At 35.7% G+C, this 20,475-nt stretch overlaps 1 protein-coding gene across 1 annotated transcript; it reads left to right on the forward strand.

The window, feature by feature from the left end:
- Positions 1-5,031: 5,031 nt before the first annotated feature.
- LOC120209366 (ankyrin repeat-containing protein BDA1-like) lies at positions 5,032-5,616 on the forward strand. The gene is made up of 2 exons (XM_039208400.1): positions 5,032-5,439; positions 5,527-5,616. Exons 1-2 carry the CDS (start codon positions 5,032-5,034, stop codon positions 5,614-5,616), a joined length of 498 nt encoding a protein of 165 aa, XP_039064331.1.
- The last annotated feature ends 14,859 nt before the right edge of the window (positions 5,617-20,475 follow it).

A 20,475-nucleotide genomic window follows, 5' to 3' on the forward strand; every position in this document is an offset into this window, starting at 1 on the left:
CCCCTTGATATTTATCGGGTATTTTCTACATACTTGCGTTACTCTTGCACTATGACCCATAGGGTTTATCGCTATCATCTCACTAAAAATTGGTTATAAAGGAATTCCCCTAGCTCTAATCAACGTTGTACTAATATGAGAGTGTGTCGAACTAGGGTCAACCAAAAAAAATACAGGTTCATCAAAAAGATGTTAGATGCACTCCTTACTCCGCTCGTACTAATACCTACGCGTGAAATCAACACACGCTAAGTAATCACTTAGTGAGGCGTAATAACAATGAGATAAATTTTCTTTTAAAACATAAGTATATCATAACTATCAAAATATAAATTTGATATTTCAACTCATTATAAATTCTGTGGTTTTGCACACGTAGTGTCGATACGATAATTCACAAACTCATTATGAATTACGTGGGCTGCACATATAGTGCCAATACGTAAATTCATAAACTTATTATAAATTTCTTAGGTTTCACACATAGTACATAAAAAAAACACTCACCTGGTAGGCCTCACTAGTATGCCTTACTGATGTCCAATTATTCGGCAACTTTATCCTTGCCCTTCTGCTTGCTTGATTCAGGAGCTTGATTACGATCTACACAAGCATCCATAATCATACATACAATACAAATGTTAGTATACTTTCTAACATTTATAAAAAATAATAATACTCAAAAGTACTATTAATCTCGAATTCTATTAAAGTTCATTCTACCTTAAAATTCCAGGCTGAATAATATCGGTACCCCTCATATGGTATCAATACTTCTATACTATGGTACCGATACTCCCTTCAGTACCGATACCATTTTTACATTCTAAAATCTATTTCTCAATAATAGTATCGATACTTTCCTCTTGGAATCGATGCCCCACTTCAGTATTGATACTACTTGCATAAGTATCAATATTGTTCATCGTGTTTATCATTTTTTTTTAAAATGTAACCCTATAGTATCGGTATTGTTCTTCTAGTACCGATACTTTTACTTAGATTTTACATATTTCACTTCGATTTTTACTACATTTTCGCCTAAATCTCTTACTTTTATCCCCTACCATACCATTAAACTCATCATTACTTAATCCAACTAACTTACATCCATAAATCTTCTCATAACATCTAAAATCTTCAAAGTACACTCAAAACTAAGAATCATACCAATTTTTTCAACTTGTTTTTAATCACTTCTAAGGCTCCAAATCTCTTATTCACTTCTTTGACAAGTCAAAAATACCTTTAAACTTCCATAACTTACCCTATTTCATCAAATCATTTAAAAACTCATTTTATTAAATCTCAAATAAAACCTTCATCTCTTAGTTTTAATCCTTCTTGAGCTTTCCTTAAGACTCTATATCACTTAAGGTTTCAAAACCAACCCAAAAACAAAAGGAAAAACCAACATTGAAGAATCCTTAACTTAGCTATTAAGGGCACGAGACGAAGAAGAAAAATGAGAGTAGAGATTGTTTCTCAGACTTATCCTCTCTTTTTCCCCTTCTTTAACCCTTAATAAAATGAATATTATATTAATTTCCTTCTAAAAGACCATAATGCCCCTCCATTTCTTCCATTCTTACTAATAGATCTTAAACACAATTTCTTAAATAAATCCTTGTACTTTTCAATTTATTCAAATTAAATACCAAAATTTTAATTCCTTTCACTATGGTCACCGACCCGATACTTGGGGTATTACAGAAATTTTATAGAATGTTAAAGCATTTGGTTAGAATGGTATTGACAACTTAACAAAATTGAGATATGATCTTACTGAGCAAAAACTGCTGAAGATTGGAAGTTATATGGCAATTGATTCAGCCTTAGGCACGATGGCACGGGCTGTCTCTTTTTTGTAATACTTCTCATTGGATAATTCAGTGCCTTCTCTTTTTCTTAACTTCTAAATGGATAAGGCGATCTTCCATGATATGTAGACTATCTGCAGATTCATTCCTGGATTACTTAAAATTGGGTTTGAGAAGTTCCGTGGATGATCGATCTGAGTATCTTTTTAACTCCTCACCTGTTTCAGATCTTATATAATTCTTTGAAGACAATTGGTCAAGAAGAGTCTTTTTCATATTATTGATTAACTTGAAAGCATTTATATAGGTAATTATGTGGCAAAAATGTTTGGTAAAAGATTACAAGTTAATCTACAGGGAATCTTGTTATGAAAATTACTTGGAGAATTTTGACTGCGTATCGGTATCTATTTCCACGCTTGTTAGTTTGTGATTGTTGAAAAACTTCCATATCATTTGATGAATGCAAAGAACATAATTTTCATTGCTGGAAAGTTTCTTCCCTTCCCTTGGGTCACTGGGCATCCACTGGGAGTTTCGAGTTTAATACTGACATTTAAGCAACAAATACAATAGATCCATGTGTACCCCTTAGTGTACATTGTTTTTTTGGAAAAGGCGTGTGTCCGAGTCGTTTATTTCATGATTCATTGGCCCATGGAACATGTAAAATAATCTACTTGTTTTTCTTCATTTTATGATTGATCAAGTTTTCTGTATTCTATTTTACCAATTGATTGCTTGTGGGATTGTTGTTGCAACGTACAACGAAGGGGAAACAGATTTTAAGGAGACTCCTGCATACAAAGAGTCGATCCAATCTCAAGAGCTTTTAGAACAACTTGATGCCTCTAGTTCGGATGTCTTCGAATCTAACCCTACTGAAGTTGCACCCAGTTTGGAGTAGTTGCAGTAAGATGGAAATTTAAAAGGGCATGCATATATCTGGATTGAGAAAACAAATCACTTGGAACTTATATGTTTGTAGTTTCTCTTTGAAAATGCTTTATCCTAATGATTTTGAGATAATGTTACAAGTATGATAGTTAGCATATATTGCAGAGCAAAGTTGAAAATTCCATGAATATTGAGGTCTTTTGATCTTTTAAGCTAAAATTATTCTCTCTTTAATTGCATTTGGGACAAATTTAAGTCCAAAGTTATGCCTTTTCCTTGTGTGAAAGAGAACAAAGCTTAGCAAATAAGCAATAAACTGACGCCTTTTCCAACAAGAGAAATGGAACTATGTACTTATTGGAACAACCCCAATAGGTCAAGAATATATACTAGGCAATAAGCTACCCTCTAAAAGAATCAGATTCCAATTATTATAGAGATAAAAAGAATCCGATTTAGGGTTTAAAGTTTATGATTTATTTTTTGTATTTCATTATGTGTGCAACTAAACTATGTTGTTAAAGTTCGCGATTCGAATAACGATATTTGGTATACTTAATTATGTTTAACAAGTTTGTTCATGATTCCTTTTTCATTCTAAACAGATTCCCATCATCTTGCCTTTTAGCATAAACTTTCTTGTGGTATAAACCCCCTCCATTTTCCTGGAATCTTGAGAAAACGCCTGCTTGCAGTCTGCAGGCTTCATGACAGAAAGGGCAAGTTCCCCACCATTTTCCTTCAAAATGTTTCGATTTCTTCTTTTAAAGAAACTCTTCATTTATATTAATTCCTATGCAAAAAACATATCATGCATTTGCATTTTTGTAGCATGGTGATGAGGATCAACATCGACTGCAATGCCTGTTACAGAAAAGTGAGAGGAGCCCTCCTTGATATGAAAGGTGAGATCAAATCTTTATCATCTTCATACAATATGCTTAATGAGAACGCTAAAGATGGTTAATTTCAAGCGTTTTTTTAATTGCATGATGACAAATGATGCCTCTAAAATTTGAGTTAATAGTCATATTAACCCTTATTCTTTTTTAGAGCATTTTGGCAACATTTCATTTTTGGATAAAATTACCTTTTTGTATAATGCTCTAAAATAGAAATCTTTTTTCTTAAAATGAAATATTGGGGCCAATATGTCAAAAAAGAAAGAATAAGGGCTAAAGTCAAATGTTAGAGACCTTTTTATTCTAAAATGAAATGTTAGGAGTCAAAATGCTTCAAAAATAAAAAGATTAGGATTCAAGACAACTATTAAATCAAAGGTTAAAGACATTTTGATTTCTTTATTTTTTAGAGCATTTTGACACATAACGTTTTATTTTTGGGGAAAAACATCAATATAAGAAAATCGTTATTTAACAAATGATTAACGCTCAAAACATATGAATCTTTTTACCTTAAAATAAATCGTTGGGGTCAGTTTTCCAGAAAAAGAAAGAATAATGGATAAAATAATTATTTAATCAAACGTTAGAGACACTTGTCCTAAAATGAAATATTAGGATCAAAGTGTTCTATAAAAATGTTTAGAAATAAAAAATAACTATTTAATATTCGAACTTGAGAGATATTTTTTTGACATTATGTGTGTGTAGAGTTGGAAACACATCTGATAGAGAAGAAGCAATGTAGGGTTAGCGTTTGTGGGAAATTCAACCCACGAGATGTGGCCATCAAAATAAGGAAGAAGACGAATCGCAGAGTGGAGATATTGATGCCTAAATATGTGCATATGCATATGCATATGCATATGCATATGTATATGTATATGTTTGTATGTATGCCAATGTACTATGACATGTTTGTGAATTTAGATGATTTGCAAGGTGCTGCATATATATATATATATATATATATATATAAACTGAGAGAATATGTAAAAAAAATTAATTTGTAGGTTATCAATACTCAATTTTGCTTCGATATAATTCATCTTCTCTAAAAGAAGAGGAATAATATAAAACAAATATTCTTAACGTCGATCAAATAATTATGTTGATTTCTATTTTTTTTAGTATTGTGACTCTTAGTGTTTCATTTTAAGATAAAAAATACTAATATTTGATTAAATAGTCTCCTTGGCCCATATTACAATTTTAGTATTTTGATCCCAACGTCTCATTTTAAGACAAAAAGACTCTTATTTTAGAGTGTTAACCGTTTGTTAACTAATTTTTTTTCTACAAGTTGAAATTTTTTGTCCGAAAATAAAACATTCAAAAAAATTAAAATAAAAACTAAAATAATTATCTATCAAATGTTACAAACATGACTGTTGAAGCCTTCGTTCGCCAGGATGCTGAACCGAGACGGGTTTAGCCTGATGCACTTGGCTTCCATGAACGGTGGAACCGAGCTAGTGCTTCGACTGTTGAAGATCGATAAAGACCTCGGCCGTGTCAAAGGAAGGGAAGGGATGACTCCTTTCCATTACGTAGTTGCAACCAGGAACTCGAGGCTTTTAGTCGAGTTTCTTGAAGCTTGCCCCTGCTGCATCGAAGATGTGACGGTTCGAGATGAGACTGCTTTACATCGTGCTTTGACCAAAGACCAGATCGAAGCTTTTAACCTCCTAATCGGATGGCTTCAAAGGACCCATCATACTCATGGTAGTATCTTCGCCTTCAAAAGGAAATTGGTGGACCGGAAAGACAACGATAACAACAATGTGTTGCACATTGCGGCTATGAATAGACAACATGAGGTATACGCAATTCTATTTGTTCATGTAGCTAAAAATAGCATTTCCTTTCCATTAATGATCCGAGTTCATATACCCTTAATGATTCAGGCATTAAAACTGTTGTTAGAGTCCCATCGTTGGTTAGACGTAAAAGCTAAAGAACTCGGAAGGTTTGACGGTTCAAACGAGAAGGGGTGAACATCGACATGTGTGACGAAGGTGATAACAAGATTAAGCAGTTGAAAGAAGTACTTTTTGAGATAATAAGAGTAGTTGGAGACCGTACGAGGAACAGTATGTCGTCGACATGATCGACACAATGCTAGGTGTTATGGTTCTGGTTATTACAGTAATCTACCAATCGTCATTAAGCCCACCCGGCGGTGTTTGGCAAGACGATAACAGTTCCCCCTCGGGCAATTCCACTATTAGATTCATTTTCGGTAAGGAAACGAGGGAAGCCAGTATGACCATCATGAACCCTCAGTTCTATACTTTGTTTTGGTTTTTAAACCTCGCAACATTCGGGTTAACGGAGCTGCTAACAGTGTTCCTCCTCTCAAGTTTTTGACTTTTCCTATTGCTCGCCCTCCCACTCTATTTGTTGATCATCTCCTACTTCTGCTCCATGACCATCTTATCCCCGACCACAACTTGGTCATACTTGAATCTTTTCATCTTAGTTGGTTTTTTGTTGTTACAAGTTGTTGCTGATGTACCTAGTACTTTTCAGCAAAACTGTTCACCTAACCATGGCGGAAATAAAGTATCGAACCCAGATGCGTAAAGCTCTTTGTTAGGAAATATAACGAGAACAAGTAATTTCCCTATAGCCAGATTAGTGAGAATACGAAATAAAAGCGGAAAAATAATACCCCGAAAAATTGATAACGGAGTTCAGTCAATTGTGTTTACGTCTCCGGACTGCTGCAGATCTTTTACTGAAGAGAAAAATTACAAGTGTTTACAAAACACACTTGAGAGAGAACTGTAAGATTTTGGGATGATTTTGAAGCTAAATGAGCTAGGGTATTTATAGTTAAAACTTAGGGACTAATATTGTAATTAAAAATAAAAATATTTTGGGCAGCCCCCCTCCCCAATTTGTTTTAGCAGCCGGCTGCTACTTAGCAGCCCAACTTGTTCTTTAATTTTCAACAATCTCCCACTTGAAGACTGATTTCAATCTGTCTTCACACCTCGATCGATGCAGCAGTATTTCTGGTCTTTTATTCTAGCATGCCAACTGAAGCTGAACACAACTTCAGTTTGTCCGTAGTTACCGTCTTTGTTAATATGTCTGCTGGATTTTGAGCTCCACTGATCTTTTCAAGTTTCAAAATCCCATCTTCCAGAAGAGACCGGATAAAATGATATTACAATTATATGGGCTTCGTCCTGGAATGAAAAGACGGATTCTTCGCTAGATGGATAGCACTTTGACTGTCGCAATACAAGACATTGTTTTCTTGTTTCTTACCTAACTCATCCAAGAAACTTTGGAGCCAAACCATCGCCTTGCTAGCTTCCGTAACAACGACATATTCTGCTTCAGTTGTGGAGAGAGCAACTATCTTCTGTAGTTGAGAAACCCAACTCACTGCGGTTCCTCCTAGAGTATAGACATACCCTGTAGTGCTCCTTCTGATGTCGACATTTCTGGCTAAGTCAGCATCTACATAGCCTGTTAGTATCGTATCTCCACCTTTGAAACAAAGTGCTTTGTTTGTAGTACCCCGCAGATATCTGAGGATCCATTTGACTGCTTCCCAGTGTACTTTTCCCGGATTATTCATGTACCTGCTAACAGCTCCCACTGCTTGAGCAATATCTGGTCTGGTACAAACCATGGCATAAATTAGACTTCCAATTGCTGAGGCATACGGCACCTTCACCATGTGTGCACGTTCTTCCTTCTTCTTTGGTGACTGTTCTTTGGAGAGTCTGAAATGAACACCTAAAGGTGTACTTACTGGTTTAGCATCTTGCATGTTGAACCTGGAGAGTACTTTATTGATGTACTCAGCCTGTGATAACATCAAAGTCCCTGACTTTGTGCCTCTCTTGATCCTCATCCCAAGAATCTGCTTTGCAGCGCCCAGATCCTTCATAGCAAACTGCTTTGACAATTTTTGCTTCAAGTTTATGATCTCTTGCATGTTTGAGCCTGCAACGAGCATGTCATCAACGTACAACAATAAAATAATGAAGCTATTGTCGAACCTCTTGATGTAGCAACAATGATCTGCTTGGCATCTGGTAAAACCACTGCTACCCATGAAACTATCGAACTTCTTGTACCACTGTCTAGGAGCTTGTTTTAAACCATACAAGCTCTTCTTCAACCTGCATACCAGGTTTTTCTTTCCTGCCTCTATGAATCCTTATGGCTGCCTCATATAGATTTCTTCCTCCAAATCACCATGAAGGAAAGCTGTCTTTACATCTAACTGCTCAAGATGTAAATTCTCTGCAGCTACAACACCAGTCTGATTGTAGACAGTTTTACGACTGGAGAGAAAATTTCATTGTAGTCAATACCTTCTTTTTGCTGAAAACCTTTGACTACCAATCTTGCTTTGTAGCGTTTGCTCCCATCATGCTCTTCTTTGATCCTGTAAATCCACTTGTTGTGGAGCGCTTTCTTGCCTGGTGGTAATTCAGCTAATTCACATGTCTGATTTGACATAAGCGAGTCCATCTCATCTTTCATGGAAGACTCCCACTTGACTGAATCCTCCACTTGCATTGCTTCATCATAGCACTCTGGTTCACCATTGTCAGTCAGCAACAAGTAGTGCAAAGAAGGCGAATAATGTTGGGTTGGTTTAGGAATTCTGGAGGAGCGTCTCAGTTCTGGTGTGCCTGGTTCTTCCTCTTGAACTACTTCAGGACTGATCTGAACATCATTTCCAGAAATCTCCTCGAACTCAGCAAATTCCTTTGTTTCAACTTCGGTATTACTTGATTCTGCGGTTGACCTGTCTTTGTACATCACATTCTCATTGAAAATGACATCTCTGCTTCTGATGATCTTCCGATTTTCATAGTCCCAAAACCGGTAACCGAACTCATCACCGCCATAACCAACAAAGGCACATTTGTTGGACTTAGCATCAAGTTTACTTCTTTCAATAAAGTTTATGTGTACATAAGAAATACAACCAAACACTCTTAAGTGTGAAAGGTTTATTTCTTTCTTGCTCCAAGCTTCCTCTGGTATTCCGCCATCCAAAGGAACTGAGGGCCTACGGTTGATCAGGTAAGCTGCAGTGTTGATAGCTTCAGCCCATAGAAATTTGGGCAATCCGGCATGTATTCTCATGCTTCTGGCACGTTCATTCAGAGTTCTGTTCATGCGCTCTGCTACGCCATTCTGCTGCGGTGTTATGGGAACTGTTGTCTCCATCTTGATCCCATTGTTTGCGCAGAAATCTCTGAATCTATTATCTCTGTACTCTCCTCCATTATCAAACCTCAACCGCTTGACTTTCAAACCAGTCTCATTTTCCACCATGGCCTTCCATTTTCTGAAGGTATCGAAGACTTCTGATTTCTTCTTCAAAAAATAAACCCATACCTTCCTTGTTGAATCATCGATGAATGTGACATAATATAGTGAGCCTGCAAGACATGAAACTGGGGATGGTCCCCATACATCAATATGAACCAATTCTAACCTTTCTGCCTTGGGAGTCTTGCCAATCTTTGTAAAACTGACTTTCTTTTGTTTGCCAAAGATGCAATCCTCGCATAGTCCGACATCTACATTCTTTAGATCCGACAGCTTCCCTTTTGACAGAAGTATCTTCATTCCTTTCTCGCTCATATGACCAAGCCTTTGGTGCCATAGGTTTGATTTTCCATCAGCATCTGCTACTGCAATGATATTCTCTAAATTTGAGGTTACATAGAGAGTACCAGTCTTCTTACCATGAGCAATGACGAGTACTCCTTTGGTAATCTTCCATTCACAGCCTGAAAAAGTTGTACTGTATCCTTCTCCATCAAGTTGTCCTACAGAAATCAAATTTCTTTTGAGACTAGGAATATGTCTCACTCCTGTCAGCTTCCAGGTGGTCTGGTTTGGCAGCTTTAGTCGGATGTCTCCTTTTCCGACGGTCTTCAAAGTTTCATCATCAGCAAGATGAACATTCCCAAAATCACCACTGACATAGTTCTCCATGATTTCTTGGCATGGCGTGGAGTGGAAAGATGCCCCTGAATCCAAAATCCATGATTCAATCAGACTGTTGACGCTTAAAATCATGGCATCACCTGTCTCCTCTGTCACATTGGCAGATTCCTGTGCACTGGTATCTTTCTTCAGTACTCGGCAATCTCTTTTAAAGTGACCTTTCTTGCCACAATTATAACAGGTAAAATCTTTCTTTCCCGTTCTGGATTTTTCCCGTCTGGATTTTGATCTGCCACGATTTGAATATCTTTCTGAAGTTCTTCCTCTAGACTCCGTGTGCAAGGCTGAGGAGGTTGACGCTTCACCCGATTCTCTCCGTCGAATTTCTTCACTCAATACCAGATCCCGAACATCGTCGAATTTCAATTTGCTGTTTCCCGACGAGCTACTGACTGCTGTAACAGTAGCATTCCAACTATCTGGTAGAGATGATAAGAAAATTAAAGCTCGAACTTCATCATCGAACTCAATTTCCACTGAACTCAACTGGGTTGTGATTGTGTTGAGTTCATTTAGGTGTTGTGCCACCGATGCCCCTTCCGTCATCCGCAAATTGAATAATCGCCTCATCAAATGAACTTTGTTTGAGGCCGATGGCTTCTCATACATACTGGAGAGAGCCGCCATAAGACCCGCCGTGGTCTTTTCCTTTGCTATGTTGAAAGCAACATTGCGGGATAACGTCAGTCGGATAACTCCGAGGGCTTGTCTGTCGAGAAGAGCCCAATCTTCATCCTTCATGCCCTCTGGTTGCTTTCCTGAGAGGGGTTGATATAGATTTTTCTGGTACAGAAAATCTTCGATCTGCATCTTCCAAAAGCCAAAGTCCGCACCATCGAACTTTTCAATTTTCACCTTCCCTTCATCTGCAGCCATCGCTCCCACTCGAATCTGGCTTCTTTGAATCGTTTTTGACAATTTCTGCGAACTGCCGTGTATTTGAACACCTCCGTCGACAAATTCGTATCGCCGACAAAATTTCACTATTCACGAAATTCACTATTCACGTGAATAGTAACCTCGCAGAAAAATTGGCAAAATTCACAACCAAAAGCTCATGATACCAGTTGTTAGGAAATAACGAGAACAAGTAATTTCCCTATAGCCAGATTAGTGAGAATACGAAATAAAAGCGGAAAAATAATACCCGAAAAATTGATAACGGAGTTCAGTCAATTGTGCTTATGTCTCCGGACTGCTGCAGATCTTTTACTGAAGAGAAAAATTACAAGTGTTTACAAAACACACTTGAGAGAGAACTGGAAGATTTTGGGATGATTTTGAAGCTAAATGAGCTAGGGTATTTATAGTTAAATCTTAGGGACTAATATTGTAATTAAAAATAAAAATATTTTGGGCAGCCCCCCTCCCCAATTTGTTTTAGCAGCCGGCTGCTACTTAGCAGCCCAACTTGTTCTTTAATTTTCAACACTCTTCACATGGACGCCGACGCCGGAATCATTCGACGCTTTCTAGGAACCTTGATGTTTTGTACGCAATACATACTTGATAGCGTTTTTGCCATCTGGATGCCTTCAGCTTAGCTTAGGCGTTCCATTGTTATTATGCTGTGAACTACCCCATTGTTTGATTATATGTATATATTAGGTGTGTGCACTCTTTCTGCAATTATGTTCATTGATGAACTTTTTATTAATACTTGTTGATAGAAATTGTTAGTTGTTTCCTTTTTATGTATTTTATAATGTTCATATGCCTTCCATTATATATAACAAAAAAGGGCACGTGAGTCCCTTGTACTTCAAAAAAAACCAATATGTGGTCCTCGTAATTTTTTGTATCCAATGTGGCATTTTGATAAACGATTTTCATTGTTGACGATTTCGATGCTGACATGGCAATCCACGATGATTGACGACATGACTGTTTATGTAACAAATGAACTAAATTGGTTTTTTGGTCGAGTTCAAGTGTCAAATTAATTTTTTTAATTCAAGAGATTATTTGATTTTTTAAAAAAATATTTTTAAATTTTTAATTTAAACTATACAAATATATAAAAATTAAAAATAAAAATCAAATTACTAAAAAATTAAATATATATATATATATATATATTAACCATAATGATTAAAAATGTTTAATTTAAAGACAAATTCTAATGTGAATTTTACTTATTTAGTAGTATAAATATATTGTTATGTTTATACATATCAATTTTAATATGAGTTTTATTTTATTTTTGTTTTATAGAGACAAATTTCTATTCCTTTAAAAATAAAAAATAAAAAAATATTAAAGACAATAAAAATAATCTTAATTGTATAATTATTTTCTTATTAGTTTTTAATTATACATTTTATGATCATTTATGCATAAATTTTAATTTTATAACTTTTAAATTTTATTTTTTATAGAGTCGAAGATAATTAGAGGTAAATGTATAAAATAAAATTTATATAGGATGAACGAGTTCCTGTTTATATAAATAAAAATCAGGTTAAATATTTTAAATTAAAAATATTTTTTATTTTTTTTCTAAAACATCAAATAAATCATGAACGTTTAGAAAAAAATCAATATCACACTTGAAATTCAATAATAAAAAAATCAATTTAGTTTATCTATCACATCATCAGTCACATTTTAAATAATAATGGATTATCATATATGCATATCTAATCCTTTTTCTTTTGGAAAATCAGACACCAGAACCGGAATTTCACAGATAGCAGTTAATATCTTTTGTAGAGAAAATTTTCAGTCATTTTTAGAGCTGTTACAATTGAGCCAAGGGTCGATCGTATCTTCTTTCGTCTCCCCTTTAGAGGTCCTTGGCTTATATTTTCTTTACCCTAAGGAATAAACTGCACTTCCATGGCAATTGAAAGTTGAGTTAAATTCTTAAGTCTCAAATAACTCTCACATTACAGAATCTGTGCTTGTGTCCTTAATAGTCAATGACATAGATCTTGATACTTGTGAAAAATGGGTCAATGACATGGGTCTTTGAAAAGCTCAAGACCTTCAAGCTCTCTTCTTCTATCTTCACTTTTCATTGCCAAGTTTCTAACATGATGAATTATTTGTTGGCAGCCATTTAAAATGTTTTAAGGTCGTCGATACTCTGCATTTTCTGTCTTTAATAGTCTTCCAAAATAAAGCAAAGCATATGACATATATGGAAGGCGGTGAAGACAAAGTGCATATTTTTTATGACCCACATTGGTTTTTCATTCTGTCGCAACCGTCTCTCGGTTGGGCCCCAGAATTGGGCTTCGACTTGAAAAATGTGGATTGGAGTAGCCACCGATCATTTATTTAAAAATAAATGGGTTGATCGGATACCCTATTTCTTACCTGATCTGCGTCTTACCAGAAATATGTCGGGCTCGGGAGTCGGTTACGGTCAAGGAATGATTAGCACCCTTGAACCGCCCTTTCGGTACTACATAATTTCCAGTTGTCTTAATTAAGAAAAATGACAAGTTAAATTAAAAAGTAAAGTTTCGATCCTAATTACTTACCCTTGATTGATTTGAAAAAAAAAATGAGAAATGTGTTAGATAAACAAGGTAAAGAAAACAAATAAGATACAAGGGAAAAATAAAATAAATAAGTAAGATAAGAAAAAAAATAGTAAAGTAATAATTGTATATAGTAATATTTGAAAAAAGGAAATATATATATATATATATATATATATATATATATATATATCAAAGTATTAATAAAATAAATAAGCTATATATGTACACCAAATACTTAAAAATAGAAAAGATACCCTCTCAATTCACCGAAAGTGGGGGCTTTAGTAAGAAATAAGACAAAAAATGGACCCTCTAGGTTAGTAGTATATAATATAATGTTTAATAATAATAATGATAAAGACACAAGGTTTTTTAAAAAATAATATAATAATAATAAATAAAAAAAGGAAAATAATAAAAAATATATATATAAAGTTATAAGATATATTACGTAAATAAAAAAAATAATCAAATAAAAATAATTAAGAATATATATATATTAATAATAGGTATATAAATAAACTATTAAAAGTATAAAAAATATATGACTAGATAAAGATAATTACAATATATATAGATAGTAATATTAGACTTATAAGTAAAATATTAAAGAAATATATATATATATATATATATATATATATAGTAAAATATAGTAAAAAATAAATGAAAATAATTTAATATATATATATATACATATAATAATAATAACATGAATAATAAAAATAAATGAATAAAATATCCATATAATAAATAAATGGACTAATATAGATTTTTAAAAAGCTCTTCCCCTCCTTTAACCGAAAATCAAACCAGTTTTTAAAAATAAGCCTCGGGGTAGATCTAGGTTCGAAACTTTGAAACCCCACCCGTTTTGGTCATCGGCGCAACCTACGTTTTGGGTTATTCGAACCAAATTTCAAGAAAAATAACGTGCACATGCAAAAGAAAGAAAAAAGAAAATGCTACCTTTTATTTCCTTTTCGAATCCTTTACAATAGTTTTGCCTTTGTATCTTTCCGTGCTTTCCTCTATGTTTTTGTGTGTAAATCGTGTCCTACAATGGTGAGTTACAATGGATATTTATAGTGCTTGTGGATCCTATCTTTAGGAGTTTAAATCATAAAATTCTATCCTATTTTTTGAATCCTAGCAAAATTCTATCATATCTTTAGGAGTTTGAATCCTAAAATTCTATCCTATTTTTAGGAGTTTGAATCCTAGTAGGACGAAAAATGTGTGTTGACAGCTGCCCCTCTTTGCCCATAGTCGTGTAACGGGGATAGGGCAAAGATTAAAAGACACACTTTTCGTTCAGTGGAGTTGAAAATTAACTCTGATGTTTCAATAACTCCATGTCGAATTGAGTTACGGATGACTCCTCCATCGTGAAGTCGAGTTCATCTTGAAATGATATGAAATTAAAGCCGTAGTTCGGAATTTGAATCAGCACGTGGCTTCCCGTTACCCTTCGGTCTTCTTCTCGGTTTAAAGACCTTGGATCAGAATAGAACTGAGAAATCTTCATTGACAGATAGCTTTTTCTTGACTTAAGCTATGTTGTTTGAAAATGTTTGCTTGTCACTAAGGCACGGCTAACCCAGGTCCTCTCCTCGACTTGAAAACCTCGACTGCAACCGGAAAGTAGTGCGATTGATGTGTCATCGAGCTGAATGGAGTCGAACTCGACAATTTTGATGGAAAATAATCCTTCTTTGAGTTGGATATCCTTCGTCGTGAAGTTGAAATCCAAGTAAGTAGCATTGTTCCAAGTCTAATATCCTCCGTCGTGAAGTTGAAATTGGCTCTGGAACCGGGAAATTGTTTGTTGACAAGCAGTCGTCCCTTCGTTGTGAAGTTGAACTTGTGTTGTCTCGAGTCCAATATCCTTCGTTGTGAAGTTGAAATTGAATCTGAATGAAATTTTGTTGACAAGCAGCGGTCCATTCGTCGTGAAGTTGAACTTGCGTTGTCTGGAATCCAATATCCTTCGTTGTGAAATTGAAATTGGCTCTGAGATTGGGAAGTTGTTGTTGACAAGCAGCGGTCCCTTCGTCGTGAAGTTGAACTTGCATTGTATGGAGTCCAATATCCTTCGTTGTGAAGTTGAAATTGGCTCTGAGATTGGGAAGTTGTTGTTGACAAGCAGCGGTCCCTTCGTCGTGAAGTTGAACTTGCGTTGTCTGAAGTCCAATATCCTTTGTTGTGAAGTTGAAATTGGCTCTGAAATTAAGAAGTTGTTGTTGACAAGCAGCGGTCCCTTCGTCGTGAAGTTGAACTTGCGTTGTCTGGAGTCCAATATCCTTCGTTGTGAAGTTGAAATTGGCTCTGAAATTGAGAAGTTGTTGTTGACAGGCAACGGTCCCTTCGCCGTGAAGTTGAACTTGCGTTGTCTGGAGTCCAATATTCTTCGTTGTGAAGTTGAAATTGGCTCTGAAATTGAGAAGTTGTTTGTTGACAACCAGTCGTCCCTTCATTGTGAAGTTGAACTTGTGTTGTCTCGAGTGCCACGATATCCTCCGTCGTGGAGTTGAAATCGCAGATGGCCCCTTCGTTGTGAAGTTGAGCCTTGACTTGAATATCCTTCGTCGTGAAGTTGAAATCCAAGTATTGTATGTTGCGGGTGGACACAATTCCCTTCGCCGTGAAGTTGAAACCGTGGAGACCCCTTTATTATGAAGTTTGGCTTCGAGCTAGATATCCTTCGTCGTGAAGTTGAAATCCACTCTCGAGCAAATTGTGTCGCTTTGAGGTCAATATCATTCGCCGCGAAGTTGAAATTGACTCTAGCTAAAACCTGAAAAAGTTATGCATATATGTGATGCTATGGATGCAATGCTCTTAGGTGTGCCTAAAATGCATATGCAACATATGTTATCTTGGGGCTCTGGAGAGAAATCTCGATCTCTAGTTGCCTGTCTGGAATCTTGATTCTTGAATCTTCAAATTTTGATCCCTGATCTTGAATTCTTCAAATGTTCAAATTTGATGAGCACATTCTATTTTTGATTTGAGAAATGCTTCTCGACCATCTCAAGTATGTGCCTGAGCTGAGTGTAACGGTTTAAATGATGCTTCAAGAGAAGTTGTCTTAAAAAAGACAGAATTCGTTTCAAGGGAAACAATCTTAAAGATATATGTTGTTTCATGAGAAACGGCCTCAAGGGAGACAAAATTTGTTTTAAGGGAAATAAACTCAAAGATTTTGTGTTTCAAGAGAAACTGTCTCAAGGGAGACGAAATTTGTTTCAAGGGAAACAATCTCAAAGGTTTTGTGTTTCCAGAGAAACATTTTCAAAGGTTTTTTGTGTTTCAAGAGAAACAATTTCAAAGGTTTCTTTTTGTGTTTCAAGAGAAACTGTATCAAGGGTGACACAAAAAAACATATTCAAGGATTGATGTTTCAAGAGAAACTGTCTCAAGGGAGACAAAATTTTGTTTTAAGAAAAACATGTCTTAAGAGAGACAAAATTTGTTTCAAGAGAAACTGTCTCAAGAGAGACGAAATTTGTTTAATGTAAAACATATTCAAAGATTTTGTTTCAAGGGAAACTGTTTTCAAAGTTTATGTTTCAATAGAAACTGTCTCAAAGGAGGCAAAATTTGTTTCAAGGGAAACTATCTCAAGAGAGACAAAATTCATTTCAAGGGAAATGTTTATGTCTCAAGAGAAACTGTCTCAAGGGAGACAAAATTTTGTTTCAAGGGAAACTATCTCAAGAGAGACAAAATTCATTTCAAGGGAAATGTTTTCAATGTTTATGTTTAAAGAGAAACTGTCTCAAGTGAGACAAAACTTTCTGTTTCGAGGGAAACTATCTCAAGCGAGATAAAATCTTGTTTTAAGAAAAACAATCTTGAGGGAAATAAATATTCTTTCGAGTAAAACAGTCTTAAGTGAGACAAAGTCTGTTATAAGAAAAACAATCTCAAGTGAGATAATCATCTGCATTAAATGAGACTGTCTTAAGCAAGACAATCCCATCTTCTCCTGAAAGATCTGTAAAATGTATCGGGATGTAACTATCATGATGATGGATGTTTGATGTATGCCAAGATGAAATTTATTTACTGTTGAATTTGCCCTCAAGAGAGGAAAACAAAATCAAGGTTTTTATTGCTCATGATGATGAATGCAAAGATGCAAATTTCATATATCATGTATGTACATGTTGATGTATATGTTGAGATGTGAGGGGAATGGTTCCTTGTGTAGTCTTCATTCTATCTCTGACTCAGTTTGTCTTCATTTCCACCAGGGTGTACTCTTGCAGACCTCAAGACAATTTTTCCTTCCCCTATCAAATTTTGCCCCAAAAATGGTTTCCTTTGCCTCATTTTCGATCTTGAGCTTCGGAGCGATTATTTGTTGAATTCCAAGATATGCTTCCAGAGAACTTATCTTGTTTGAACATGCTTTTCTTCTTTCGAATTTTCAAAATTTTGAAAAATATCAAAAGGAACGTTTTGAAAATGTTACCTCTTTCTAGGTTTCACAATTGAAGCAAATCATAAAACATGAGTTCATTGGATATCAAAAGAATCAAACACTCTTTTAATCTTTGATAGCTGCAAATCTTTGACAAATATCAAGATCGAAAAGTTGGTTTAGAGGTGGGTTTGTTTCATCGATTTGGTTATCGTGAAGATCATGGCATGCCCCTTTTTCTTGATTTGGTATTTTGATCGGAGGCGAACAAAATGACACAACTAGCATAATCAATGACTAGACCTTTCAGAACACTTCTGTTTCAGTTCTCTGAAATCTTCCATTTGTTCAAGTTTCGTAAGCTCTTCTAACAAAGGTAGTGTAGAAATATCGGTCTAAAAATGAAATTCTTGAGTGCTCGTGTGAATTTGACTATAACAGGTGTTTCTCAACTCCCTTAGTCTATTATTACCGAAAATTTCTTTTTTAGATAAATTTGATTTATTTTGCCATTGTCTGGCTAGCCAAATCCATAAAGTCGGGGCGTTCAACAAATTGCTTTAGAGGGACAGCTTATTATTATAATCATTTTTATCATGTTTAACTAAAGGGTTCATCTCATCGCAAAGTCTTTGGCCTGACAAAAGCAGTGGATCAAACACCGAATTGCCAAGTGTCCGAGCAATGTCATGGTTTGAATGTAATATATTCATAAAGCCAGGGCTTTCGAGTTTCCTCTATAACCAATTGCCTTAGTGGAATAGCTCAGCTTTAGAGGGACAAATCACTGAAGGGTTCGTCTCATCACAAAGTCTTTGGCCTGAAAAAAGCAGTGGAGAAAACACCGAATTGCCAAGTGTCCGAGCAGTGTCATAGTTTGAACATAATCTATTCATAAAGCCAGGGCTTTCGAGTTTCCTCTATAACCAATTGCCTTAGTGGAATAGCTCAGCTTTACGGATTTAATTTCTTAAGATTGTCAAGAAGAACCTGTTATAGTCTAGGTGTTTTTTGAAAGTCAAGGGATCTCATCTTTAGAGTTCAATTTCCAAACAACTGACCTAAACTAGATTTGCTTACTCGACTATTACATCTATGAAGATCATTATCATCACTGAACGTCATAAACAAATGTATAAACCAATTAGTTTTGTAATCTCATGTGTTAGTTGCCCCATTCTGTTCGCTCTTAATGCATGTCTGAATGCCAGACCTTGGATGGACTCTTCATGAGAAGAGAAAACTTAGCTCGGAAAGAGAAAAAACATGTAATCTGATGATCTTTTAAATTAGGACCAAGGGGTATTTGTTTTGCCGGGTTCAATCTTGTCATTTGTCAAAGATTTTAAAACATCAATTATTAAACAGTTTTTAATTAAGGTGATATTCAAAGAATTCAAGATTAAAATTTGTTCATTTCCTAAGAAGGAAGCATTTTATTTAAAATGTTTAAACGTCAAGTGACTTAAAAATGTTTACGCATAAGAAGTACGAAAGAAAAACAAGTTCAAACAAGATGATATGATTGATAATGCAACAAAATTCCTGACGGATGCCCCATCTGACTCTCGATCAGAATGCCCAATTACATATTGAAAGTGAATGCCCCTGAATTGATCAAATCTTGGACCTTACGTTTCAATGCCCCACAATTCTCAGTGGTGTGTCCTGAGCTCCCAATATGATAGCTGCATACGGCGTTAATATCATGACCTTCAGGATATGGGGCCTCTCTAGGTTTGGATTGAACTGGAGTCACAAGATTCTTCTCAACTAGCGTTGGGAGTAACTCCTCATATGTCATTGGGATTGGACTGATGCAAATCTTTTCTTTCCTTGGTTCTCTCTGAGTTTGTTTAGAAGTACTAGACGGTACAGCTGCAACAGTTTTTGGACTTGAGATCGTAACACCTTTTTTGGCGTTGTAGGTGCTGACATTGTTGATATATCCCTCAATTTTTCCTTGTTTTATAGCTAGCTCGATCATCTCACCAGCCATAACTAGATCTGAGAAACCTCCATATGTAATTGCCACCAGGTGTCCGAAGTAAGGTGTCTTCAGGGTTTGTATAAACAACTTTCTAGTCTCTTTTTCATCCAAGGGTGGATGAACCTGCACAGACAAATCCCTCCATCGTTGTGCATATTGTCGGAAACTCTCGTTGTGCTTCTTTTCCAGGCTTTGCAGCATAACCCGGTCTGGTCTCATATCATTGATATGTTTATATTGTTCTAGGAAAGACTTGGCTAAATCTTTCCATGTCTTGATGTGAGTTTGGCTGAGCTGATTGTACCAACGGATAGATGAACCAGATAGGCTCTCCTGAAAGCAGTGGATCAGGAGTTGATCATTCCCTCCATATCCTGTCATCTTCCGACAGAACATAGTGATATGGGATGATGGGCAGCTGTTCCCATCGAACTTCTCAAACTCAGGAACTTTAAACTTTGGTGGAAGCACCAAATCTGGAACCAGGCTCAACTCTCTTGCGTCCACTCCATAATAATCATGGTCCCATTGGACCATCTTCATTCGATCTTCTATCATCCTGATTTTCTCTTCCATATTTTTCGCTTTGTCATCTTCATTGAAATCCGGGATATTGTAATCACCCGGATGATTATCAGGATTAGTTTTGGAAGTTTGCACCTTTACAGCAGATGATTCTTTTCCTTTGACAGCAGAAGAATTTTCTTGTGGTCTGGGTAAGATCTCGGGTGACATAATCACCTGTGAGGTTGGTGATATGGTTACCCCTTCGGAGGGACTTCCCCCTACTACACTAGCTTGCTGTAAACATGATAACTTGGCCACTATTTGGTCAACCAAGGATTCCTGGTTTTTCTTGATGGACTCCAGAATACTCTGACTATTTTGAGTCATCTTATCTTCCAGTTCTTTTTGTAGTCTTGCCATGTTCTCCTCGATTTGAGCGATT

This window comes from Hibiscus syriacus, unplaced genomic scaffold (assembly GCF_006381635.1).
Source record: "Hibiscus syriacus cultivar Baekdansim isolate YM2019G1 unplaced genomic scaffold, ASM638163v2 tig00018827_pilon, whole genome shotgun sequence".
NCBI classification, from domain to species: Eukaryota; Viridiplantae; Streptophyta; class Magnoliopsida; order Malvales; family Malvaceae; genus Hibiscus; species Hibiscus syriacus.